The sequence below is a fragment of the Schistocerca gregaria genome, chromosome 1, assembly GCF_023897955.1.
Source record: "Schistocerca gregaria isolate iqSchGreg1 chromosome 1, iqSchGreg1.2, whole genome shotgun sequence".
NCBI classification, from domain to species: Eukaryota; Metazoa; Arthropoda; class Insecta; order Orthoptera; family Acrididae; genus Schistocerca; species Schistocerca gregaria.
Genome location: NC_064920.1, coordinates 844,360,170 through 844,387,153, shown reverse-complemented (window position 1 = coordinate 844,387,153; position 26,984 = coordinate 844,360,170). Strand labels below are relative to the sequence as shown.

The 26,984-nt window shown below is 42.8% G+C and overlaps 1 protein-coding gene across 1 annotated transcript in view; it reads left to right on the top strand.

Moving 5' to 3' along the window:
* LOC126272530 (B-cell CLL/lymphoma 7 protein family member B-A) overlaps nucleotides 1-26,984 on the top strand; it is a 46,152-nt gene that overhangs the window by 14,965 nt on the left and 4,203 nt on the right. Inside the window, exon 3 of the mRNA XM_049975447.1 lies at nucleotides 16,767-16,866. Within this exon, the coding sequence (XP_049831404.1) occupies nucleotides 16,767-16,866 (100 nt within the window). The remainder of the gene's footprint in view (nucleotides 1-16,766; nucleotides 16,867-26,984) is intronic.

The following is a 26,984-nucleotide window of genomic DNA, read 5'->3' as shown; positions in this document are numbered from 1 at the left end:
GAACAGCTGCAGCTATACCAGTGACTCACTGGTAGTGAAAGCTATATCTGTGTGTAAGCTCTTTCCCTACTTCTGAAGAGGTACTGAAATTTTTTGTTCTACACTTTCATGGCTGGAACTCTAACTCTTCATAAGAAATTGGTAGCAGTGGCTAATTCTTATTCCAAAATGGATGGACTCCTCCAAAAAATAAATAGTTTCCGTAATTCTTCGGTATGTTTATCTTGCAATGCAGTCATGGAATAATGTTAGCATTTCCTGCAGTTCTTATAAAATGGGATGATTACTTCTTTAGCTGTCTAAATGCTTCATGAGAATAAGCACTGAACTGAAATTAAATTTGATTATAGGAATTTCCATTTTTTATAAACCTGCAGAATAGGATGGCTTGGCAGGTGAAAGCATAAATTTTCCTACAATAGAACAAAATACTAGTATCTCTTTATCCTTGTTTAGTAATTATATTTTAGTAAGTATTAGTAATTATGAGCCTGAAGATGCTTTATCATTTGGAGAGATAGTTGGGTAGGGTACTGCAAATGTCTGTCTGTAAAAATGAAACAAGAGTCTTCCAACTGAAAGACAGTGGACAGGTAGTAGGCATCAAATTCTTCATTTGTGTGACCATATTGTCTGTAGTTGCTTTACAATTCCTAAGGGTATTTTCATTCAGTTGTTAAAAGTACAAGTAAATTTTTTTTCCTCTCTCCCCAGATGAGTTTCACTTTATTCAGGCAAATTTAAAAATATCTAAAATTCAGTTGTTTTTAGGATTGAAAAACTTCATTAACAATTTGATTTCTACTTACGTAAGTAATAATCAAGAAATTGTTAAGAATTATCAGTGATTTATAATTAAAGATATATATAATTTGATTTGTTGTTGAGATCGAAAAACAGTTCATTATGTTTGTACTGGATTGCTGGTGATAAGTTATGGTGTATCATCTCTATCAGTAGGGCTTTTGTTGGTTTGGATTTGCTTCACCAAGTGAAACTAAAATGGTTTTTGTATTGGCATTTGTCAAGATGATGTAATGTTGAATCACAAAACAGTACACACGCGCATAACTGAAATTGGTTTGTGCTAAACTGTAGTCCAGTGTTGGAAGTTTGCCCCCCAGTTGATCCTCATTAGCAACTGGAGCATATGTATTACATTTTTGTACTCTTCAGTAATGTTTGGTGTGAAAGTTCCTGTGGGCCTTGTCATCGAAGACAAATATTTGGCTATGATCCATATGTAAGTTACACATTCAGATTTTCAAACAGCAAGGCTTTCACTATCATGTTCTTGGTGAATATGACTTGTTGAACTACTTAATCCATTTGTCTCAAATAATTTAGCCTTCGAATTGTTTCTTATACCAGTACTTCATTGTCTGCATGACCACATTTATCAGCAAGGTGTAGATTGGCAGTTAAAGTCCATTGTCAATGTGTTAAAAAGGAGCAGGGACAAGATTGCACCCTGTGATAAACCTGCCCTGTACTTACTCTTGTCGGGTTTTCTTGATTATTTTGCATTATTGACTGTGGACTATGTGCATAGACAATGTTGGGAACACTACACAGAACCTATCTGGAAACCAAATGGAATGTTAACCAGTTCTTAATCCATTTTTATCATTATTTTTGTGAGCTTTAGATTGGAGCTTAGCAGCATTATGGACTAGAACTAAGGGTACTGTCTGGAGATTTCAGGTGTTTCTAAGAAACAACTATTGGTGGCATTATCTAGTGTAGGATATCACAATATCAATAAGTATCTCATTTTTGGTTGAAAAGGATGCTGTCGTCTGTTAGTGCAGTAGCAGCTGTGGAGACTGTTCATTTGTGCATTATATTAAGTTTCTGAGTAGGAACAAGTTGCTTAGTCTGTGTTCTTCTGTAGTTTAATCTTTAATTTCTTGTGTTTTTATAGTGTACATTTCCACCAACTTGAGTATGGGTAGGAACTGAATGATGTGTCCCAATGCAAGCGGAGCTGGAGTCTCTATGCTCACAGCTCTAGGCTGGCTTTGGTCACGCAGTCTGAGGTGTTCTTAATGGGCATCACTGTGAGGGCCGGAAATGGAGATTCAGAGAACATCCAGCATGACCTTTTTGTCCCCTGGTTGGTCCACTACTGAGTCGCCCCAGGAAGAGGTTCAATTAAGTAATTGCATAGTGGTAGCCTCCACCCCCGACCATGCAGGGAGTGGACTAATGGTGCCTGAGTTGGAAACTCTTCATGTATGCCAAGGAGTATGTCCTCACAGTGGCTGGGGCAGGGGGACTTTGTGCAATGGTTAATGAGCCAGGTTGCTGTTGCGGTGCCTGGGTGGTGCCTGCGGGGAGAGCCCCCACCTGGATTGGGTGACTCCAATGCAGATGAAGTGGATCAAACTTTCTCTTGTTTGTGGCTGCATGGTCGCAACCCCACAGTTTCCTTCCCTGGCTATGCTGTGGGAGGAAGATAGGGTTAAGAGACAAGGGAGTTGGTACAATTTGTACTTTGTTCTAGGACTGATAGTTATTTTTGATGACAAAGCTATAATTCTTTGTTGAACATATTTAGGCCAGGTTTGGTGAAGTAACAGCAAGTTTGAAAATAAAAAGGGGTTCAGTTCTGATTGAAATAGCATCCACCACTGTTGCGGATGCTGCTTCCTTATGACAAGCAGGGTGACATTCCGGTTTGTCACTGTCCGTAAGTCTCGGTATGTTAAAAGGTATCATTTTCTTACACTGTAACCCATTTTACAGGCATATGATGAGTTGCATGCTAATTTGGAGTGGTGATGTGCTTATTTTGTCGTTAGTGTTGAACCAGGACCAAGGACAATAGGGTTGATATTGGGGCTTTAGTCATGGCCTTCAAAGGAGACTTGTTGCCCGAAAAGGTCAAGGTGATGGTATATCGATGCAATGTGAAACCCTATGTTCCCCCTTCCATGCAGTGCTGGAAATCCTTGAGATTTGGACACATCTTCGTATTTTAATGCCAGCCCCATCCGTAGGGATTGTCGCCATCAAATTGTAACACACGAATGCTCCTTGTCCGCATGCCCCTTCTCCTGGTGTCAGCTGTGAGGAGCACCATTCCCTCTCCTCCTGTGGTCTTCCCTTCCCTGGCTACACTCTGGGAGGAGAGCCAGGCTCACCAGCTTGGGGTAAAACACTTTCTCTGCTGCCTTGTTTGTACTACTAGTAATGACAGGGACGTGTTCACTGCCACTATATTATTTTTGTGGAAAATATGAGAAAAGTTTGGCAAAGTGGAGTCTCAGTAAGATGAGGTTGGGTTCGCTTTTGATCAAAACTACTTCTGCTGTCTAAGCTGCAGTCCTTCACGCTTCTGATCTTGGCAATGTCCAGGTGTCCATTGCACCTGGCCAGTCTTTGAATAAAGTTCAGGGAGTCGTTTTTCATAATGACCTCACCCTTCAAACTGATGAGGAACTTTGGGCCAGTCTGGAACAGAACTTTCATTTTGTTTGGCGCGTTCAGAAAGATCGTAAGGAGAGTCACACCTACAGGGGTGCCTTTATTGTGGCATTTGATGGAGATAACCTGAAGGAGGTCAAGGTTATGCATTACCAGTGTGACTTGAAGCCGTATGTCCTGCCACCTATGAGGTGTTTTTGTGCTTGCATTTTGGGCAAGTCTTCCTGCTGTACAGTGGACCCTCTGGTGAATGTGGACATCCACCCTATGCGGGGGGGGGGGGGGGGGGGGGGGGGAGGAGGAGGAGGAGGAGGAGGAGGAGGAGGAGGAGGAGGAGGAGGAGGAGGAGGAGGAGTAGTCCCAAGCCTTCTGCCACCTGTGTGTGTTAGTTGTCGTAACTGTCACTCTCCATGCTCACCAAGATGGCCTGGCTTATAAGAAAGAAAAGAAAATACAGGAGTAGAAGTCCCTTGATCGTTTCTTACACTGAGGCTTCATCCTGTGTTGATGACTTCTACCTTTACCTGTGTTACATCTTTCTCCCCTACCCCATCTTAGTCGCCACAGTCCTGTCCCCCTCTCTTCTTCTCAGCATGATTGGCTCCAGCCTGTTTGCCTCCCATTTGGATACCTGCTCCAAGCTTATTCAGTGGAACTGTAATGGATACACAGCCACCTCCCAGAGTTGGTCACTTGTTGCTTTTTGCTCGTCATGTATCTTGTTGTACTGATAATCACTCACTACTGCTGCATGGGTTCCATGCTTCTTGTCTGAACTGGGTCAGGCTTTTGAGGGCTTCGGTGGTGTTAGCACATTGATCCATATGCACATTGTTAGTACATGGCACCCACTTTGCATTGAATTGGAAGCAGTTGCCATCTGGGTCTACTTGGACTCTGTGGTCAGAGTTTGCAAATTCTCCTCCCCCCCCCCTCCCCCACTGACAGGACACCTCACATGCTGCCCTAACTGCCCTCCTTCCCTTCAGCAACTCTCCCTTTCCGCCCCCCTTTGGAATTTTAATGCCCATCACCCTTTGTGGAGCAGTGCTTTTTCATCTTGTTGGGGGTCCTCAGTGATCAATTTCTTGCAGATTAGGACTTGTGCCTTCTTAATGATGCTTCCCTTAATCATTTTAAGGGCATTTTCTGTGCCATCGATCTTTTGCTTTCTTCCCCTCCCCTTCTCTTTCCTTACACTGATAGCCACACGATGACCTATATGATAGTGACCACTTCCCATTTATCCCCTCGTTCCCTTCCTGCCTACTGAAGACTAGTTTACCCTGTTGGTCTTTCCATCATGCTGATTGCCCTCTGTATACCTCCCATGCCTTGTATATGCCTTCTTTGTCAGGTTGTATTGATAGTGTCAGTGATCTGTCTGATAAGATAATCCACACTGCTGGTATTGCCGTTCACGTGTGACGGGCCCTTTTTGGTATTGGCCACTTACCTAGCGGGGCACGTCTATTGCCACTGCCAACTATGATCGTCATCACGCCTTGCAACATCTTAAGTGGCACCTGTCCTCTGCTGGTCTTATTATCTTTAAATGTCTTCAGGCCAAAGCCCATTACATAAGCAGAGCAGTATTCTATATCCTCTAGGTTCTTCTGTCCCTTTATTAGTCATGGGCAACACTGTGCACTCTCCAAGGTTGTCGGCACAGTCTATCTTTGCATGCCTTGGCCATCCAGGTGGCGTTAGCGCAGATCCATCAGTTCTCACAGCCCATTTTGTGATGGCACCAATGTGAGCCTCCTATCCATCCACCTACCTTCTTCTAGAAACAACAGGATGAAGTTTCCTGCTTATGTTTTACCCCTTGTCAGGCAGAATCCTACAGTGAGCCTTTCATTGAATGGGAACTTCTTTTGACCTTCTCTTCTTCCCACATTCAGCTCCTGGTGCTGATTCCATCCATAACCAATTGCTTCAACACCTCAATCCTCAACAACGAAAATATCTTCTCCCTCTTACTGGAGGGACAGTATTGTGGTTCCTGTCCTTAAGGCCGGCGAGGATACATTGTCCCTCGATAGTTACAGGTCAGTGAGCCTGATCAGTGTCCTCTGCAAGTCATTAGAACAGATGTTGGCTCAGTGGCTCAATTGGTTCCTTGAAACGTGGTATCATTTATCTCCTTAGCAGTGTGGCTTTCAGGGGGGCCAGCCATTCATCTGATTCAACTGGAAACTGCAGTTTGCCATTACTTTTCTCGGTGCTGCCATCCTGTTGCAGTTTTCTTAGGTCTTCCTAAGGCGTATGACATGGCTTGGCACAATCACTTTCTCCTTAGGCTCCATGAGTTGGGGTGTTCAGGGCCCGCTCCTGATTTTTATTCACCAGTTCTTGCCCCCACTGGTTGTTCAGAGTCTGTCTGTATCCTTCTCAGCTCTCTGGAGACCCAGAATATTGGTGTTCCACAAGGCTCCATTTTAAGTGTCCTTTTTCTCATCCTTATTAATGGACTTGTAGCCTCAGGCAGACTGTTGGTTACCCCTGTTCTGTATGTGGATAATTTCTGCATTTGGGCTAGTTTCCACTCGGTCACCTCTGCTTAAAAACAGCTCCAGGGTGTCGTCCTGCATGCTTCTACATGTACATACTCGCACATTTTTAATTCTCTCCCCTTTAGTTGAGGGTATTGCATTTTTGTCACCATACCATGGTCCATCCTGATGCGGATCTCTACCTTGACATGCAGCTACTGACTGTGATCCCCCAGTTCTGTTTATTGGGTCTTCGTTTTGACAACAAGCTTACTTGTTTTCCCATATCTGACATCTGAAGGTTGACTGCTTTTGTAAACTCAATGGCCTTCACTCCCTTGTCTACAGCTCTTGAGGAATGAGTCGTTCCACCTTTGCCGTGTATTAGTTATGTCTCATCTGGACTATGGTTGCTAAGTTTATGGATTAGCTGCCCATTCCACACTGCTCCTCTTGGACCTGGTTCACCATTGTGGTATCTGTTTAGCCACCGGTTTAACACTAACCGCGTCGTTAGTCTTCTGGTTGATGCTGGAAACCCTTAGGTGGTCCCAGCTCCTGGATTCCTGTGCAATCACTATCCGCTTTTCCCCATCTCATCTCTCCTATTCTGTTCTTTTTTTAACTTTGGGCTGCGGCTCACCTGCTGCCTGGCTTCAGGTCGTTTTACTAGTTGGGCTCCACCTTGCTTCTGTCTGCCGTAATTTCCATCTCCTCTCTCTTGATCAACCCCTCACCATCGCCCCTTGGTTGGTTCCTTGGCCCTGGATTTGGATGGATCTCTTCTGGGGTCTGAACACCTCAATCACTTTAGTGGTGTCACATTCTTTGTTCCGAACACCCTTAGGACTTTTAGGAAATCATTGTCTCTTACACCGATGACTCTAAATCTGCTGATTATGTGGGGGCATGCTTTCATGTCTTCTGTTGGCACAGAACAGTATATCTTGCTTGCTACGTATGGTGAGTTTACCACAGAATTGATGGCCTTCTATATTGGGCCCTCTGCTTTATTAAATGGTCCCCCCTCACTTGCAGATCTATTGGCTGGGCAGAAGGGGGAGGGACACTTACCCTCTCCTCCCCAATCTCTTTGACACGTCCTGGGACAGATTTGCAGCTTTACATTATATTCCTTTTTTCTCAGTTGTGGACCAACTCTTCCAAGGCTACCTCACTGTCTGATAATGAAATCAAGGCTACTACATCCACATGGTGCTCTTCCCTCCACCTCTCCCAGCAGGGCCCATCAGAGATTCAGCATTTGTTTGCTGAGCACAGGATTGGTCACACGTGGGTTCCTGAGCTGGGGGACTGTTAAGCGCCACTAGCCTTCTGTCACCGTAAGCTACGGGCATGCTTCTGCAGCCACTGTGTGGCGCAGCGGTGGAATGTTGTGTGTTTTCGAGAACGAGGGTCTTGGCTTCACTGCGTGGACCATGAGGAAGGTACATAGCTCTATAAAAAATACCCTCAACCTCAAGGTGTGCTATGTGCTGATGACTGTTGAGGTAAAACAGTCTCTAATGGGCAACCTGTGGGGCACCTGCCACCCCTGCCCCCCCTCCCCCTCAGTTGTATAAGGCTTGCTCAGGCATGCAGGGCTCTGCCTGGGTCAATGGTTGTTTCCCTAGTGTCTCGTGGGATCCCTATGGAACAGTGTCACCATACTACTACTACTACTACTACTACTACTACTACTGAAGAGACGGGTGTACTGTTGGGTAGTACCAGCATCTGCTCATCAAAGAATGCTCGGTTGGTCTGTCTTCCTTAAAAGAATTCTTATAATCTTACTAACAGGGCATTAGTGTGTCATAACACTTTTATTGTAATCAAGCGAACAGGGGGAACCTTTGATAAGCTCTCCCTTTTCTATGTTTTCAAGGCATTGGAAGGTATTGCTGGGTTTCTAAAAAGTTTACACTTTGTAGTGGAACACTTCTAGTTGAAACTGCTAATCCAACGGAAATAAGATCCTGGGATGTAAGGCATTAGATGACTACCCAGTCGTAGTTGCTCAACACCCTTAACTTTGGTCAGAGCATGGTTACCTGCTCTGATGTAATGGAGATGGACCCTGTGGAGTTACTTGAAAAATGGAAAATACAGGCATTTTGGAAGTGCAGAACTATGAGGAGAGTCAGTGGCAAACTGGAGAATCGGCAACATTTATTCTAATGTTTAGTATGCCAGAGTTACCTTGAACGTATCTTTGCAGGCAATATCTGTCTTGAGGTTCACCCATTTTGTTCCTAACCCAATGCAATGCTAAAAATGTCAGAGATTTGGTCATCCCACTGTGTGATGTTATGGGAGTGCTATGTGTGGCAGTTGTGGAGGCTCAGCTCACGAATCGGCCAGTTCTTGTACACTGCTCTGGGGCATCATCCAGTGTGGAGTAGAAAGTGTGAGGTTTACAATGAGGTAAGGAAAATTCAGGACCTCTGGTTTTTGCTACTCCTTATACATCAGCCCTTAAGACACCAATCACCAAGTGTGATTGATGCCTTCACACAAATTCAGAACACAGATTCAAGTAAGAGCACATGCACTTGATGGTGTAGCTGTGGGGAAATGCACCACTTGAAACTGAACTTGTTCAGAAGCCATCAGCAATGGCCTTGGCACCGAAGCCACATATTGATACGTGCAACCAGAAGCCAACTAAGCCATCCCCACAACCCAGGCAAGCACCTCCTCTCATCAGTGAAAGAAAGGTCCTTCAAAAAGTAGTTCCAAGTCCAAGAAAGCAATAGTTAAACCTTCAGATTGGCGAGCTCTCTCCCTTTCTGATGGGGACTATGCTTTGGAGGATATGGACTTCCAATCGGAGGAACTGGGAACTGGCTAACATTCCCCCTCACTGGTAAATCACTGCCTCCAAGGGAGAAATAAAGAACAACCTTTGCTAAAAAATGGCTTCCACAGGAACTTGTGTATTACAGTGGAATTTAAATGGATATTGCTCACATTTGGAAGAATTAAAGCTCCTGGTCCAGGAGAAACTGTTCTGTGTCTGCTGACAAGAAATGCATCTTAAAATCACTGACACACATGCATTACGGGTTTACGACCCATACAGGAAGGATGATACTACCGGAGACAAGGGTAAAGGTGGAATGGCTGTTTTCATTGATGCCAGATGCCACTCCTTTCCTGTCCCTCTTATAATGGCCATGCAAGCAAATGCCGTGAAAGTTCTCACACCATTTAATATTACAGTGTGTTCTTAATACCTTCCACCTAATGATGCTTTGGATGCAGATGTACTGGCAGAACTCTTCTGGGCACTGCCATGCTCAATGCTCAATGCTCCTTGTGGCACAAATTGTGCTATGTGCTATGGGGCTCGGCTACCACTTGCCCCAGGGGTTGGATGACTGAGTGGCACATTCATTCTGAGAATGTGCCTTCTGAATGCGGGTCAAATGACACACTTTTCCTAGAGGGTCTTTCTCAGCCATTGATATTTTTGTTCCCCAGCTATTGCAGACTCAGTTCTGTGGGAAGTGGCTCCAGATTTACATTCTAGTGATGACTTCCCAGTATGGATCCGTCTGCTGACTGATGGTTCTAGGGCACCCCTGATCTCCTCATTTCCCCCACCCCTCTCATTTTCTTTCCTCTTACTGCTGTCTATACATTCCTTTTCTCTGTTTGTTTGCTCATTTTCCCTTCCCCATTACTGGACTGTGCTTTCAGATAAATTCAATCATGGGGTTCATGACCATACTGTTTGATCCCCTCCCCCCAATTAAACAACCAACCAACCAACCATTCCTCCTCTTCACTGGAATGGACCATCTTATGATGAGAAGAAAATCCAGGAATATGAGGCACTGGACTGACTTAGGTACCAGGAAGCCAAGAAGTAATGGTTAGCATCATGTACATTGTTCGCTATGGTTATGCTGTTGTCACCACTCTAGTGATGGTACCCTCGCCATTCATACCTTTTATGTCAAGCCCTCAGTGCCACATTGTGGGAGTGACTCCCCACACACCTTTAGGTTGATTGCATCCCAGGATTCTGCTGATCTGCAACTGGACACCAGCCAGTGGTTGAAAGAGCTGTAAGTTGCTGGTTATAGAGCTTTGTATTCCTACTCTGTCCAAGAAGCTAGAGTGGAAAAGCTCTTGCAGACATAGAAATCATCCAAGGAGAAGAGGGACAAAAAGGACAACTCAAAGACAGGATGTTCTGGTAGTCCCTATGTACATGAGGTGGAGTTCCTGGTGGCCACTGTGGCATCATATCTCCCCCCCCTCCCCCCCTGCCCCCCCCCCCCCCCCACACACACACAACCTTATTCAGAACCAATGTGTAGGGGTGCCATATCCTCGCAGCCAGTGGAACAGGTGAACCCAGGACATGAGTGGCCTCCTTGGTCCATCCATGCCCCCAAAGTATACAGATTGTGTGATCCTCCAGTGGAACTGTAGTGGTCTTTTTCCACCACTTGGTTGAGCTGGGACATCTCTTATGTGCTTCCCCAGCTTTCTGCATTGCCTTCGAGGAAACTTGGTTTTCAGCTTTGTAAACTCCTACCCTTTGTAGCCATTGATGCTGTAAGAGTTGAGCTGATAGTGACGGAGCATTGGCCAGAGTTCGCACATAATTTCTGGACACACTGTACAGTGAACATGAGCTGCTCGATAAGACTTTAGAGGCTGTGGCTGTTCATGTGAGCACAGCTACGATGGAACTAAGACCACTTGCCAGATAAATCAATGTAAACTTCACTTGCAGAGCTTGATCCCTGTCTCTTGAATAAGTGTGTCTTCATGTACTTCATTGTGGCAGAAGAATCTTTTTTTGCCATTGATCTTGCGCCATGTGCAGTCCTGGCCTTGTCTCCACTATCCATTGTAGAGTTCAATATGACCCACATGACAGTGGTGATTTTTTTTTTGATCGTCCTGTCCCTTTTCAGTATTACCAGCCTACATAACCTGTCAACAATGCTGACAGAGATGCCTTTGCATCTACTGCCGCCCTTCACATCGCACCACATGGAGGTATCAGTGTGGCCATCCAAAGTGCAACTGCAGCCATTCTATCAGCTGGACACTTACTGATCCTCTGTTCTTCAGTATTGCCCTCCCCCTCCCTGCCCATCGGAAGACAGTAAGTACCTTGGTGGTCTTCCGAAATCTCCATGGCCCTTAGAGATTGCAGATTGGTTCTCCAATGCTGTGAGTGACATACATTGATGGAGAACTTCTTTATCTTTAAAGGGCTCCATGCCTGAGCTGCTACCTAATAAAACGGCAGACGTTATGCGAATAGTGTTTTACCATTGGACCATGTACCCATTCTTTGCAGGTTTGGGCGAAGTTTTGACACCTCTATGGGCACCAGTCCACCACAGGTGTTTTTAGTGCATCCCTGATTGGTGTTACGTACACTGACCTAGATGGTGCCTCAGAGCATTTGGCAGAGCCTCTGTATCTGAGAATTATCAGCCTGAATTTGTTATCCTTAAGCTGCAGGTGGAGCAAATTCACTTACCTTTCACTGCACATCACCTGGAGCCAAGTAATGCTCCATTCAGTGAGTGGGACTTAAGTTATCTTTGTCCTGACATGGCTATAAGGCCAGTCCGCATACATAGCCAAATGCTCCAGCACCTATTGGTGGATATCCAACATGAAGTCACTGCCATTTTTCAATGATATCTATAGTGATGGTGAGTTCCCATCTCAGTGGCAAGAAGTGTGATCATCCCAGTGCGGAAACCAGGTAAATAACCCCTTGCAATAGACAGCTATTGCCCAGTTGGTCTCACTAATCTTTTCTGCAAGTTGCTCGAACATATGGTGAATCGGCAGCTATCTTGGTACATTGAGTTTAGAGGTCTTTCGGCTCCTTGACAGGGCAGTTATTGTCAAGGCTGTTTTACTGCTGATAATTTGGTCTGCCTGGAGTCTGTCTGGTCAGCTTTTTCTTGTTATCAACACCCTATCATTGTCTTCTTACACTTGCAAAAAGGCTTATGATATCATAATGCATCATCTGATCTTCATTATCATACACGAGTGGTATCTCTGAGGCCAGCTCCTGATTTTTTTGCCCAGAACTTGTCCTACTGTGTTCTGCTGGGCTGTGTATTGTGCGCCCCTTTTTCAAGTGGGTGGCTGTTGTAGCTGCAGCTGTGGGATCTGTTGTCACCCTTCCTGTATGCTGACAATTTACTGTTGCTCCCCACTGTGGGAGTTGCTGTCTGCTGACTGCAGGTGACATATATGAAAGGTCCAGTCTTTGGCTTTCACCAATGGCTTCAGATTTTTAGCTACCAAGACATGTATTTGTCACAATCGTACTGTCCATCCACAACCAGAACTCTACCGTGACAACAAATTGCTGTATTTGGTGAAGTCTTATCGCATTTTGGGACTGGTCTTTGATGACCGGTTGATGTGGCTTCCCCGTTTTTGGCAACTTAAGCGAAGATGCTGGTCTCACTGCCCTTTTGTGGCTCCTCAAAGCTCTGATACTGTCCCATTTCTATGATGGGAACTTGGCATATGGCTCTGTATCACCTTCAACTTGGCACATGCTGGACCCAATACACGATTGTACGATTGGACTTGGACAGGTGCTTTGACCAGCCTGGTGAACAGCCTGCTTGCAGAGGCTGGGGTCCCTACATTACGTGATACACATTTGGTGCTTCCCTGAGCATCAGAACTACTGTCATTTCTCCTTTCAGGGCAAGCCACCTCAAACAACATAGGCCCAGGACTGGAGGTACAATTGCAGTTCTCATACAGTGTCTGTGCTCTGAACTTAAACTTCCCACTGTCACCTCTTTCCAAGGAGCAGTTGCATATGGCCCCATAGTGTGTACACTGTCTTTGGATCTGTCTCGACCTATCCTTTTTTAAACTCGTGGTTTTTTTGTTGCCTTCTCCTGGCCATCTTCGATGCATTTCCAGGTTTGGAAGTGGTATATATCGACTGCTCTACCATTATGGACCAACGACTTTGCTGATGCTCATAAGAGGTGCAGTATCCAACACTGGCCAACTGATGCAGTGTATTTACTGCAGAATTAGTGGCCATTGTGTGAGCCCTCTATCACCTTCATTGTTGCACCAGAGAGACATTTTTAATGGGGAGTCACTCCTTGAATAGTGTGCAGGCTATTGACCAGTGCTACCCTTGACACTCATTGATTGTGACTGTCTAGGATTTACTTCCTGACCCTTCCAAGCTATATGATAGATTGTCTTTATCTAGACCTGAGGTCATGTGGAGATCCTGGGAACGAACATGCTGACTGGTTGGCCAAGTAGGCTATCAGGTTGTCGACTTGGGAGATTGGTGTACTGGTGTGCCTTAATTCCTCCAAACTGCAAGCAATAAAGGGGACCAAGGCCATGTGGCGATCTTCCCTTTTTGCTTCTCCCAGGGAATCTACCTTTCTGTTGACTTTGAGTGACTGCCTTTGGATGCCCCATGGCCACTTCTTGTGATGTGAAGATCCACCCCACTATCAGTGTGGTGCCCATCTGATGGTGGCAAACATCCTACTGGACTGCTCTAATTTGATCACCTTAGGGTGTAACCTTAAACTTTCTGACATGCTGGTTCTGGTGCTAGTGGAGGACACCAAAGCAGCTGATTTTGTTTTACTTTTACCCATGACGGCCGTTTCTGCTCTTCCTTGTGAGATGGGGCGCATTGGCCTCATTGGCCGCTTGAGGGATTGCACTGTCACCTGCTCTGACCTATTGAGACCATGACTATCTTCGCTTGGTGGTCCAGCCTGGGTCTTGTCCTTTCCACCTTTTTAATTCTTCATATTCTTTTACATCTGTTGGCTTACTGTCTAGTCATTGTTATCCTCATCATTCTCTTTCCTGAGATTTTATCAACTTGTCTGCATTGCTAGTTTTTAGTAGGGGAAATACTAGATTTTAATAGGAAATAATATCCAATTTTGTTTCTAATAAGTGGCAGATGTTTCAGTTACTGTCTCCTAGTCAGAATTTACTCATTTTCACGACAACTAAAAATTGCTAGATTTTAACGTGACTTTAAAGCCATAAAAAAAAGCTTCATGGCTCCAACGGGTGTGTGTGTTTGGACACCCCTCATACGAGGTCACCCCCAATACCTGTATACCTGTGCACCTTGTTGGTATGCAGTCGAAATAGCCTACTTTTTCTGAGGAACTACATGTCTGCCCTTGTTAGTTAATTTTGTTGACATTCATTCAAATGATGTCACCATTTTGTTAGAAATTGTGGAAATATTTGCAGAAACAGAAAATAACTCAGATGATTCCTTGAATTGTGGTGCAAATGATTGTTATAACTAAAGTCCAAAACAAAAATGCAGTACCTTTTGAGCCCAAGAAATCAAGGTTGAACAAATATAAATCTCCTGTGCCTTATCATTCCAGTCTCTCACCCCCCCCCCCCCCCCCCCCCCCCCCCCCCCCCCTCCTACAGTTCCACTGTCCGGCCACAGAGGAGCATTCCACTCTTAACTCAGTACCACCCAGGACTGGAGCAATTGAATTACATTCTCCGCCAGGGTTTCAATATCTCTTGTTGTGTTCTGAAATGAGAAGTGTCCTGCTTACTCTTCTATCCACTCCTCCCACAATGGTATTATGTCGTCCACTGAACCTACACAACATACTCGTCCATCCTTACACAGCCGGCCAGAGTGGCCGTGCGGTTGTAGGCGAAACAGTCTGGAGCCGAGAGACTGCTATGGTCTCAGGTTCGAATCCTGCCTCGGGTTGGATGTGTGTGATGTCCTTAGGTTAGTTAGGTTTAATTAGTTCTAAGTTCTAGGTGACAGATGACCTCAGAAGTTGTCGCATAGTGCTCAGAGCCATTTGAACCATCCTTACACAATCCCTGCTTCCAACCCCCTTACCACGTGGCTCGTAACCATAGACCTAGATGCAAAACCTGTCCCATACATCCTCCCACCACCACCCCCACCTACTCCAATCTGGCACGAACTTCACCTATTCCTTCAAAGACAGGACTACTTGTGAAACCAGTCATGTGATCTACAAACTAAGCTGCAATGACAACCACCAAGCTGTCTGTCGCATGAATAGCCACCAACAAACTGCGGCCAAGAAACAAGTGGACCACCCTCTTGCTGAACACACTGCCAAACCTGACATCCTTCATTTCTATGACTGCTTCATGGCCTTTACCATATGGATCGTTCCCACTAACACCAGTGTTCCTGTATTGTGCAGGTGGGAACTTTCCCTGCAATACATCTAACCTGCAGCACTTCACTGTCCGCCGTCCCCACCATATTATCCCTCCCCCTCAAAATTATGTTTACCTCAAGTAAAAGTGTTGAGATAATGTCATTAATTGCTAAGACTAGAGAGAAATTCATAGCTGATCTGAATTCTAAGCTGCTTCTTGTCGCCTAAAATGTTTTGTATAAAGCCAATCATCAGGTTTTTGCAAGAACTGTGTGCCACGCTTTATCATTTCAAGCGAAGAAGACAGTCGCTTGTGCTGTCGGTGAGTGCTAGGTCACATTGTCTGAAATGTGTGTGATATCAGTGGATTACTGTTTCCACAGCTTCAAATGCCAGTGCTTCTTCAGTAACCTCAGTGGAAGTTAGGACCAAAAATTAAAGAAGGGAACATTTAGCTGACAATATGAACTGCAAGCCCTTCACAAAATTAATGACTTGAGACATTTTAGGTATAGTTTAAGTGCACCTTGGACTTCACGCTATGTGGACTATGTTCTCTTGCCATGGCTGCATATGCTTATTCAGAGTTGCACACTATGCAGGAAATGCTGTACAAACTGCTGTACAAACTGCTGTTATAATAAGCTTTTTTTTTACAGCAAAACTGAGTAAACGTGACATTTTTTAAAACACACTATCAATGTGCCTTGGCAACTAAAATTTTGACAGTACATTTATTGTGGTGTATTCTTAGTGTGTGAAAAATTTCAGGGTGGATTTCAACTTGTCGGATTGGACCATTCCCTTGTAGAGGTACCATTTGTTGGATCCAGTAGAAGTTTTGCTCACATTCTCTGCCCCTATTTAGACTTGCTGGGTGATATTATTGCAAGTTTGTGAACTTATCTAGTGAACTAAGTATCATATGATAGAGCCACTGGAACCTTTTTATCCACTTTCTATAATAGCAATCTAAGGAAATAATCCCACAATTCCTAACTTTTGTCAGTATTCTTTTATCTACTGTTTTTAAATTATATACACTAACTGCACCTGGTTGCAATAGTGTTCCAAATGCATGTGGAATGGGTAGTCACAATTTGGCAGGCTGTTCTCTCTTCAGATCCCTTATTGAACTTTGTACTTGAGGTTTTGGTATTGCTTTCTTATCTGCATTGCTATCCTTCTGTATTATTATTATTATTATTATTATTAATATTATTATTAGGAGTACGAGTAGTACTTCTACTTCTACTTCATCCACCCCACATCCTCATGTGTTGGTGTGGTGGTTGGGTCTCACTTTTTGCTGTAGTGGTCCTCACATAATTCCTGGTGGAAGGTGTCGCTTCTATGGTGGGACTACTGTAGTTAATCTCATTCACATTGATAGGTGCCTTAGACAGTATTGTGTACCACTAATCAGAACTGCAGATTATGCTTTGTTGTTAACATGGAAAGCTTCTTTCTTATGACAAATATGCTTCCCTGTCTTGCAGCAAACTTTCAGAGAAATTTCTAAAGCGGTCATTGCTAGAGCTTTCTAGAGATAATATCTTTTGTTCAGTGTGCTGGAAAACTGTTACAACCTTTGCTGCTAAACAGTATTTAGCATATACAAATTTTTCTCAATGTTGTTTGTTTGCAGAAAAAGAAGATGAAAGACCACAACAAAGAGAACACACCTTCACGGAAAGCAGCCCTGGATTCCTCAAATTCCAACTTTGGACTAGAAGATTCTAACACATGTAAGTACAGTAGCTTTCCAATGGACTATAACAGGGTGTATACGACCCGGGAGATCCGGGAAAAACCCGGGAATTTTTTCTTCGTCTCTGAGAAAACCAGGGATTTTTCATTGCTTTAGTTAACAGCTAAATTTTTGTGGTTTTGACTGATAAGAAACAATATTCTAACGAAGTATATTACTATATCCCACTTCTGCAGAATAATACTGCAGCAACAAAACATGAAAGAGAGAAAAAAGAAAAACGAAAATAAAACTTAAGTTGCAAAGGAAATGCACCATATACAACAACAAAACACAATTCTCATACAAGCGTCTGCGAACCAAAGTGTGTCAAAGGCTTTAGGAACAAAATGCAGTGCTTCCTAACAACAAATTGCCTCCGTGACAGCTGTTTACATTCTATTCATTTGAGCAGTTGCGGGCGGGCTCTTGTGCATGCGCAGTTTTGTCGCGCACGAGTATTACCTTCTCCCACTTCTGGCTACAGATGTATGGCTGGGTGCCATTATCTAAATTGCTCAGTTTCGAAAATATTGTAGATACGGGGCTGATGCACAGAGCAGTCTGAGTTGTAGTGGGGAGGTGGGTAGTCTCCACGTGACCTGTGTTTACGTTAAGTGATTTTGTTGTTTCCTCTCCGTTTATTGCTCTCACATTAAATGAAAACAAAACAAATTTCTGTGGCCAAGAGCTACCAAATGAATTAAAATACGTTCGCATAATTACAAAAGGCTAAAATATGTTGTTAGTTTCAGGTTTCATTTCCACCTTTCTGAAAGTCAAGCATCAATCGCCTTGCAGAACAATGAAGTTATTTTAGTCGGTTTGCTAAAGAGATTTGGCTTTTATTAATCTTTCGCGCTGAGGCAGTCAGTTTATTTGAAACGAAGTGTTTTTCACACTGTTGGCTAGTTTCAACTGTTTGCTGTATTTCAAGTGCAAGTTTTCCATCTTCTAGCTCGTATGGCATTGTGCCATAATAAAGAACCAAACATGAGATAATACAGTACTGGTGCCGGCCGGAGTGGCCGTGCAGTTTTAGGCGCTACAGTCTGGAACCGCGCGACTGCGACTGCTACAGTCGCAGGTTCGAATCCTGTCTCTGGCATGGATGTGTGTGATGTCCTTAGGTTAGTTAGGTTTAAGTAGTTCTACGTTCTAGGGGACTGATGACTACAGAAGTTAAGTCCCATAGTGCTCAGTCATTTGAACTATACAGTACTGGTACTCCAGAAAATTTACATCCAAATCTGGACAATGATTGTGCACTTAAAGCCGAATTATGCATTTTAGTATGGTTCACGAAATTCAGATACTCAAGTATCGGTTGATGTCTTGCTTCTTTTATGACATAATGCAAGATCTTTTAATGTTTCATATGTATGAACATGCGGGCTTCCTGCGTCATTGTAGCTGCACAAGAGCAGTGGCGTCCGTTATCTGGCCGTCTCTGGCAACTGCTGAAACAAACTAATTTCTAACAGGTCTTGGGAAAATATTGCGAATGGTGGTTTGAATAGTGTTACTTTAAAAGTAAATTTCCTTTTACGCAAGATGAGAGAATGTACGATTAAATTCTTAAATTACAGAGCGTTTGAGTCTCATTTAAAAATCAACTCTTTGGGGACGACCATCTAGAAGAATTTAGAGCCCAGAAGATCAGACACTTACGTTGTTGTTAAAAATTTTACTGGCACATTTGTGTGATGTATCTTAAAGTGTAACACGCACAAAAAGATCAGCATTATATGTGGAAGCTTAGCTTCTCTTGCAGCTTATTAACCTTAGAGACCAATATTATTTTGTGAAAGCTTTGTTTTTCTTGTGTCAATGCTATGTATATTAATTTAAACCATTAAATTTTCTTTTTTGTGTGTTGGGCTTACTGAAGATTGATCTTTGGTATTGGTTGACTAAGTCACGTGTCCTATGCTGTCATCAGCTGGTGAGATCACGTGACATGAGCAATGAATGGCTTAAAAGCTCGTGGTAATCTCGATTCCATTGCTTCAGAAATTAACATGCTGTGTTTGGTGGAATTCAAATTTATACCTCTGTAACACAAAAAAAAAAAAAAAAAAAAATGCAGCGTACATGTTGCTGCACATCAAAGATCTTTCCAAAACATGTTTTTCCCCCCTGGGTTTCGTTTTCTAAAGTGCTGGCAAATTCTATGTCTGTAGAAAACCATAAACATTCTACGGATTGATAAGTTTTACAGTGCCAAGGAAAAGTATACTGTCAGTTAAGACGGAAAAAGTGTATTTTCAACTGGGAAATCCGGGATTTTTTTTTCTTTGTCCATGGATACACCCTGTATAAGGAGATAATAAGGAATTTATTTGTACAATCCACAGAGATGTCCTCCATTGTAGGATCAGATATTTATTGTAGAATTTGCTACATGAAAGTAGAAGGCTTAGTGGGAGGGGGTCGGGGGGAGGAAGGGCAGGGTGTTGCAAATTACCCTCTTCGCCATAGGAATGTTGTCTTAGATGACTACTTTTAATCAACTAGCAATGATAACAGTTAATAAAATGGAAAAATACGTGGATGTCAGCAAGTAACAAAGCTTCACTAACACACTATCCAGTTTTTCACTGAGCAAATGGACTCTTCCAGAGGGTCTCGTGTAAACAGAGATACCACATCGAAACTCGCTAATAAATCTGAAGGACCCAGCCTCAAAGATTTCAGTCATCGAATAAAATCCACAGAGTTGGAGATAGTGTTCACACTTCTCACTGTATGGACTGAGAACAGATGCTAAATACTTTGCCAGGTTATAAGTGGGTGCACCCCAAGACTTCCTTATGTAATGGCAGACCATTTTTCATTTAATGGCAACATTTTTGAACAGGATGATGGAGTGGCTATGGGCATTCCTTTATCAGCTGTAATCACAAATTTATTTATGAAGGACTTTGAGGATATAGCATTGAGGATTTTGGCTTTGGAACCAACATGCTTCTGAAGGTATGTAGATGATACCTTTTTTGTCCAGCCGTACGGATGTGATGTTCTCAACAGATTTTTGGACCACTGCAACTGTTTTCATCCCAGGATTAAATTTACCATTGTGGTTTGAAGTGATGGGATGCCTCAATTCTTGGATGTTACAGTTAACAAAAACCAGACTGTACTCTGGGACACAGTGTTCACCGAAAGTTGATGCACATTGTGTGTGGACGCTAAGAGTTGTCATCCACCATACCAACGCAGTGACATTGTGAGGACCCTTATATGCTGAGCATATGCCATTTCCAACACGGACAACTTAACCCAAGAACTTGGGCATTGGATGGCTATTTTTAAGGAAAATGGATACTGTGAAAAGCAGATTCGTCAGGCTATGGAGTTTGGACCATTACTGGAATTGCATGAAGAGGAGCATAGCTTGATGGCCTTTATTTCTTATGCTGGGGGCGTCTCTTTTAAGATTGGAAGAATTTTAAGGAGTTTTAACGTTGTGTGTTCCGTCCACTTTCAGAGATTAGGGCAGATGATTTGGGGCTTTGGAAGCTTGGTATATACAAAATCCTGTCAGTGTGGGAAGGCTTGCATTGGCCATTAGATTCACACAGTTCATGACAGATGCGTGGAACACTGCCATCATATGAGGCTGCAACAGCCGTAAAAATTGGCGGTAGGAGAACATTGCTTAAATGAGGGACATGGTATCAAATTTGCCGAAGCTGTGATAGCTTCCAATGCTTCTGGTTTTGGAACAGTGTATATAAAGAGGCAATTGAAATTAGGTTGGTGATTAATTTGATTAAAAGAGACAATAGGTTCCCTCTTAGCAGGGTGTGAAACCCTGTACCAACCTGTATCAAAAGAGAACATTCTTCCATGCGCCAGTCCTTGTGTTTTAAAATCGTCTGAGTAAGATACATCATTGCTGCTGATTGTACTAAGGGTAGCACCATCTGCTCAGTCTTGGATGGCAGCAACTGTGATGGGCGGTGCATGCGTAGTGTATGGTATGGAGTCCTATAAAATATGTTGATTTGCAGCCTTGGTATTGGTTCTCAGTGGGACTCAGCAGCAGAAGCAGCTTTCTCATGAAGATGAACAGTTGGATTGCCGAAGTATTGAATTGATTTTAGTATCCGGCAGCAAACTCGAAGAGACTTCAAAGAAAAGGTCTTTGTCCAAACATATCAGAGCATCAGCAGTTATTTGTCTGAGGAAAATATTTACATACATACATACACACACACACACACACACAGCAAACATTATTTATAAGGCAGTGTACAGCATCCTTTTACCTTACCCTTCGTTTTTTGTGTGTCTGGGTGCTGAATAGTATCAGAAACTATATTCTGTAATAGGGTTTACTTTGTCCCTGTTGAAAAAGTTTTTAAATAAAAACTGTCATTTATTTGCATTCTTTTCTTTGTCCAGCTATTGTGAAACCTAAATACTTCACTGCTTTAAAATATTGGGACACAAATCTTAGGGAGAAAAGTTCTCATACAACCTTTGCACTGTATCACAGAAACAGAACTAAAAGTAAATTGAAGATTAAGAAGACACAAAAAGAACAAAATAAGTTACTTCAACATGAAGGCAGTTAATTTTTTAGTTCCACTGTCAATAGATGATGCCACACTCTGTTTCTGTGCATGTGTGCTCTTCAGTGTATTTGGCATTGGAGAACTCTACACTTAGCATGATCAACTGATCATTGACCTACTTACAATGTTTTTAGTGGCTAATATACATCGTTGTACGAGACATGCACACATCGTGAGTAGCAGATTTTGAACAAGAGGTTGCCCATGTAAACCTGGCTTTACTCAAGTGTGTTCTTTCCAACTGATACTTAGAGAATAACATTACCTATTTCACAATAAGAGTATTGAGATAGTATCTCATTTTGAGTAGTGACTTTTTTATGTGTGGAGTATTAATTATCCCATTTACATGTTTATAAATTTTAATAAGAACTTTACTCGCAGTAGGAAAATATTTTACACAGACATTTTTAAATAAAATGTGCTCTCTTGTAACCATCTACAAAATTTAAAGTTCCAGGCTGACAGTTGAGTCTTTGTGTATTGTGGTGGCTGCATTATCTACTCTTATTCATACTTTGTTCATTATATATAAAGTTGTAGTAGATATATAAGTGTGGAAATGGTTGTGGTTATCTTAAATTCCTTCCAGGGTAACACATCTGAAAATCTGAATCCAGATACTATTTACAGCATTTATGGAAATAAATTTCATACGTGCTACCACTGATTAACATATCACTGGTTCATTTTCATGTCATAACTAGTCAGAAGGTATTCAGAAAGCCATTGTTTCCATAATGGACTCATTGACATTTTGTATTGACTGTTTAGTAGAATTTCATCTCAGTTCACTAGGGCAGTAGGTGCTGTGGGGAATTGTTTCTATTATAGTTGGTGTTGTTATTTTATCCTGCAAGATGTTTGCTGTGTGGGTTTACAAAATCTTGGAGATGACTATTTGTCAGAAGTATACGTTGAAATAATGTCTTGCCTGGTGCAGTAGGCTGTAATATATGCTGTGGTAGGTTTATTACAGAAGATTCTTGTACCAAATTACGAAATTGTACCTTATGAAAGCCTGATAACTTATTCAGTTAGATGGTTTCATTGTTCTAAAAAATGTTGTACCATTGATCCACTTTATTTTTCAGATGTGAATGAAACAGGGCCATTCCATGCCAAGTGATCTAGTGGTTCCTTCATGAACAACACAGATTTTGATGAAATTTTGTATGAACATTTACACATGTTCCCAATAAACATCGGTAATGTTTCACGATCACTAATTCATTACTTTCAGATATATAGTTATTTGTTTGACCCCATAGTGCAATTATCAACAGAGCACCCGTTAGTTTTTGGCAACTTTGAAACACATGATCTCCTGCAATATTTTCCTGAAAGAAACAAAACTAGGCCATCTTGTACAACTTTTTGCACTCTCTTAACCAAAATAATAAAAAATATTTTCCCAACAATTTTGATGTGGATAATTTGAAGAAAAGTCTGCTGAAAAAATAAGTGCTTGATAAGAAGTAAAGTTTAGCTTTCTGCATTTCCAGAAGTGATTGTAGTATAACTGGAACTTTGCAAATAATAACTTAACAATATATGGTCTTAGAATATAAAATTTCAGTTCTCCTACTGCTATCCAATAGTTTACAAATTGAGGGCAAAGATGACTATTTTTCTAAAAACTTTAAAAATTGTTATTTTTGCTCCACTTTTACCTGCAATCTCTTCTCAACCATTTTCATTAGAAAGACCATGTTCTAAATCACCTAAAACAACAGTATGTGGTTTTGCAATGTGAGCATATAAGGCCCTAAAAAACAAGCTGGAAGTGTATTGAAAATGGGCCTATATTCAGCTGGTACTCAAATTTGATGTCCTTTATAATGTTCTGTAATTGTTTATTACTGTCTAGTAGGGAAGTCACTATCAGAAGTCTTAAGACTAGGAAGTGAGAGTGTCCAAATAAATCAAAAAGAAGAATTATTCACAACCCACAGTGCGCTCAAGTCTTCAGTTGAGTACATACTTGGTTACCACAGGACCCCAACCTTTGCAGCATTACTTCTGCATGCTTATACTTCCACTATCCCTTTCTCGTTCTGCCTCTCCATCAGATGATTGTCTTGGTGCCACCCCTGCTTGGACGTGGCTTATGATTGGTCCTAAAGTTTCCACTTCAGTTGTATTCTACAACTTTTCATTAAACATGTGGTCCCCATTGTTGGGTTTGACCTGCTACCAATTTTAAAAATTATCCAGAAGTGTGGCTTGTGCAGGGAAGGTCGCTCAGTGCGATGTGTGCTTCACCTTTGTGCCTTTCCATCTGTTCATCCTAACCTTTAGTACAGTAATACACCCAAAACCCAGCATGGTAGCCATCCTGTTGGGGGGGATGTAGTCAGTTACCTGCATGGTAGCTACTGACCATGTATGGGTTGCACTGTTGGTGCCTCAGTGTTAAAAACTCCCCTTGCATGCTAAGAAGTATTCGCTTGATGTGACTGAGGTGTGGGGACTCCGAGCAAAGGATTATTTGCCAGGTAGCTGGTGCTGAGGCTGGCTGGTCATACATGTATTGCTTATAGCCATGCAGGACATACTGGATATTATTCACTTTGCTGGATGGCTGTAGTGCTTTCACTGTGGAATTAGTAGCCATCTCTCATTCTCTTGAGCATATCTCTTCCTGCATTAACGAGCGAGGTGGCGCAGTGGTTAGACACTGGACTCTCATTCGGGAGGACGATGGTTCAATCCCGCGTCCGGCCATCCTGATTTAGGTTTTCCATGATTTCCCTAAATCACTCCAGGCAAATGCCGGGATGGTTCCTCTGAAAGGGCACGGCCAACTTCTCCCCGTCCTTCCCTAATCCGATGAGACCGATGACCACGCTGTCTGGTCTCCTTCGCCAAACAAGCAAACCAAACCATCTTCCTGCATTGGTGGGGTCCTTTTCCATCTGCAGAATTTCCATGAGTAGTTTGCAAGCTATTGACTAGTGCTACCCTTTCCATCCTTTGGTCATTGCTATCCAGGATTCTGTGTGTGCCCTTGGACAGTGTGGATGCTCAGTGACCTTTGTATGGACCCTAGACCACATGGGATCCGGAATAGACTTGCTGGTGGCCTGGACAGACAGGCTACCAGTAAACTGACTCTTAATACCACAGAAGCAGACCTCCAATATGTATTATGCTGTCAAGTTTTAGGTGCCTGAAACACAGAATGGCTTACTCAGATTTCATCAAACTAACTACAGGTGATAAAGGAGACTATGTATCCTTGGATGTCCTCCATGCAAGCCTCTTGCAAGAACTCTACCATCCTTTGCCGTCTCCACATTGGCTGTCCTTGGCTTGACTCAAGGTCATCTCCTCCATAGTGAGGACCCGATGGTGGTCCACATTTTGCTGGACTATCCCAACCTAGCCACCCTGCAGCAGACTCTTAATCCCTGATTCGCAGCCCCTGGTGTTAAGAGATGATGTCCCAGTGGCTGACTTAGTTTCACGTTTTATTTGTGAAATTGGCTTCTACCTTTCTCCTTAAGGGAGGGCCGTTTAACCTTATTGATAAATTGAGGGGTTGGGAGGAAACACAGTTGTCTCCTCTGCCCAGACAAGGCTGCTGCTGTTTGGGCTTGATTGCCTTTTTTCTCTCTGTGCTTCCCTTTCCCTGTCTCTAGTCCTTCCAAGGTATTCTCAGTCGAGTACCTCTGGTAAGTGGCAGTGGCTGGGGCACGTCTTTATCCCCTCATTGCACTTTGCTTTCAGGGGCTACTGGCTGCTCCCTAGATGGGGCACCTTGCTTACCTTTCTTCCCCCATCTCCCTGTCTTTTCTTGTCACTTACCTCAGCTTTGCTGACATTTGTAGACTTTGCGTTTTCTTCCCCTTTATTGTGTGCAGTTGGCTATCCCTGATCTAGTCATATAGATCTGTCTGTCAGAGCACGAAGGGACTCATGAGCTAGTAGTTTGGTCCCTTTAAGCATCCAGCCAAACCACCTTCTCAGTTTAACTGTGCATTACCAAGGCAGAGGAGATCAGGCATGTAAATTGCCTTCAGGTTTGACACTGTTGACACATTGTGTAAATTTTGGTTAATTTCATAGCAGTTGTCCTGTCAATTTTTTTTTAAGGATTCGAATTATTGAGGAATTATTAGTCTATTTTTATTGTGTAATGCTAGTAAAGTAAAAGTTCAATTCCAATTTAAGGTATAATATACTTTGTGTTAGCATAGTTCACAGTTTATGTAGCGCATTAGTGTTGCGGTGGTCCAAGGTGGCTTAACCACAGCTGGCTTCTTTAAAAGTGAGAAAACCAGCATCCCTGTCATGATAGGGCCCATGCCTGATACCTGTGCAACTGCAGCCTGTTTCTTTACAACCTGACGATAGATTTCTATAAGTGTCAGAGGTCAGAGCTGGAAGAGCTTTGTTTTAGGACTCAAAGCATATGTTCACTTCAAGCTATACTGCCAGCTAGATTATGTCACTGATCGGTTTGTTCAGAAAGAAATTTTGATAAGACAGTATGCAGAAAATTAGGCTTTTCAAATTATTAAAGCCATAAAAAAGAGCAAACTATTCTTTTTGCTGGATTCCATATTCCATTCCATTTTTTACACATAGGATTTTAAAGCACTAAATGCTGTAGCTTCCCCCCTTGAACCATAGACCTTGCCGCTGGTGGGGAGGCTTGCGTGCCTCAGCAATACAGGTAGCCGTACCGTAGGTGTAACCACAACAGAGTGTTCTGTCGAGGGACCAGACAAACGTATGGTTCCTGAAGAGGGGCAGCAGCCTTTTTAGTAGTTGCAGGGGCAACAGTTTGGATGATTGACTGATCTGGCCTTGTAACACTAACCAAAACGGCCTTGCTGTGCTGGTACTGCAAACGGCTGAAAGCAAGGGGAAACCACGGCCGTAATTTTTCCCGAGGGCACGTGCAGCTTTACTGTATGGATAAATGATGATGGCATCCTCTTGGGTAAAATAGTCCGGAGGTAAAATAGTCCCCCATTCGGATCTCCGGGCAGGGACTACTCAACAGGACGTAGTTATCAGGAGAAAGAAAACTGGCGTTCTACGGATCGGAGCGTGGAATGTCAGATCTCTTAATCGGACAGGTAGGTTAGAAAATTTAAAAAGGGAAATGGATAGGTTAAAGTTAGATATAGTGGGAATTAGTGAAGTTTGGTGGCAGGAGGAACAAGACTTCTGGTCAGGTGAATACAGGGTTATAAATACAAAATCAAATAGGGGTAATGCAGGAGTACATTTAATAATGAATAAAGAAAATAGGGGTACGGTTTAAGCTACTACAAACAGCAAAGTGAACGCATTATTGTGGCCAAGATAGACACAAAGCCCACACCTACTACGGTAATAAAAGTTTATATGCCAAATAGCTCTGCAAATGACGAAGAAATTGATGAAATTTATGATGAGATAAAAGAAATTATTCAGGTAGTGAAGGGAGAGGAAAATTTAATAGTCATGGGTGACTGGAATTCAACAGTAGGAAAAGGGAGAGAAGGAAACATAGTAGGTAAATATGGATTGGGGCTAA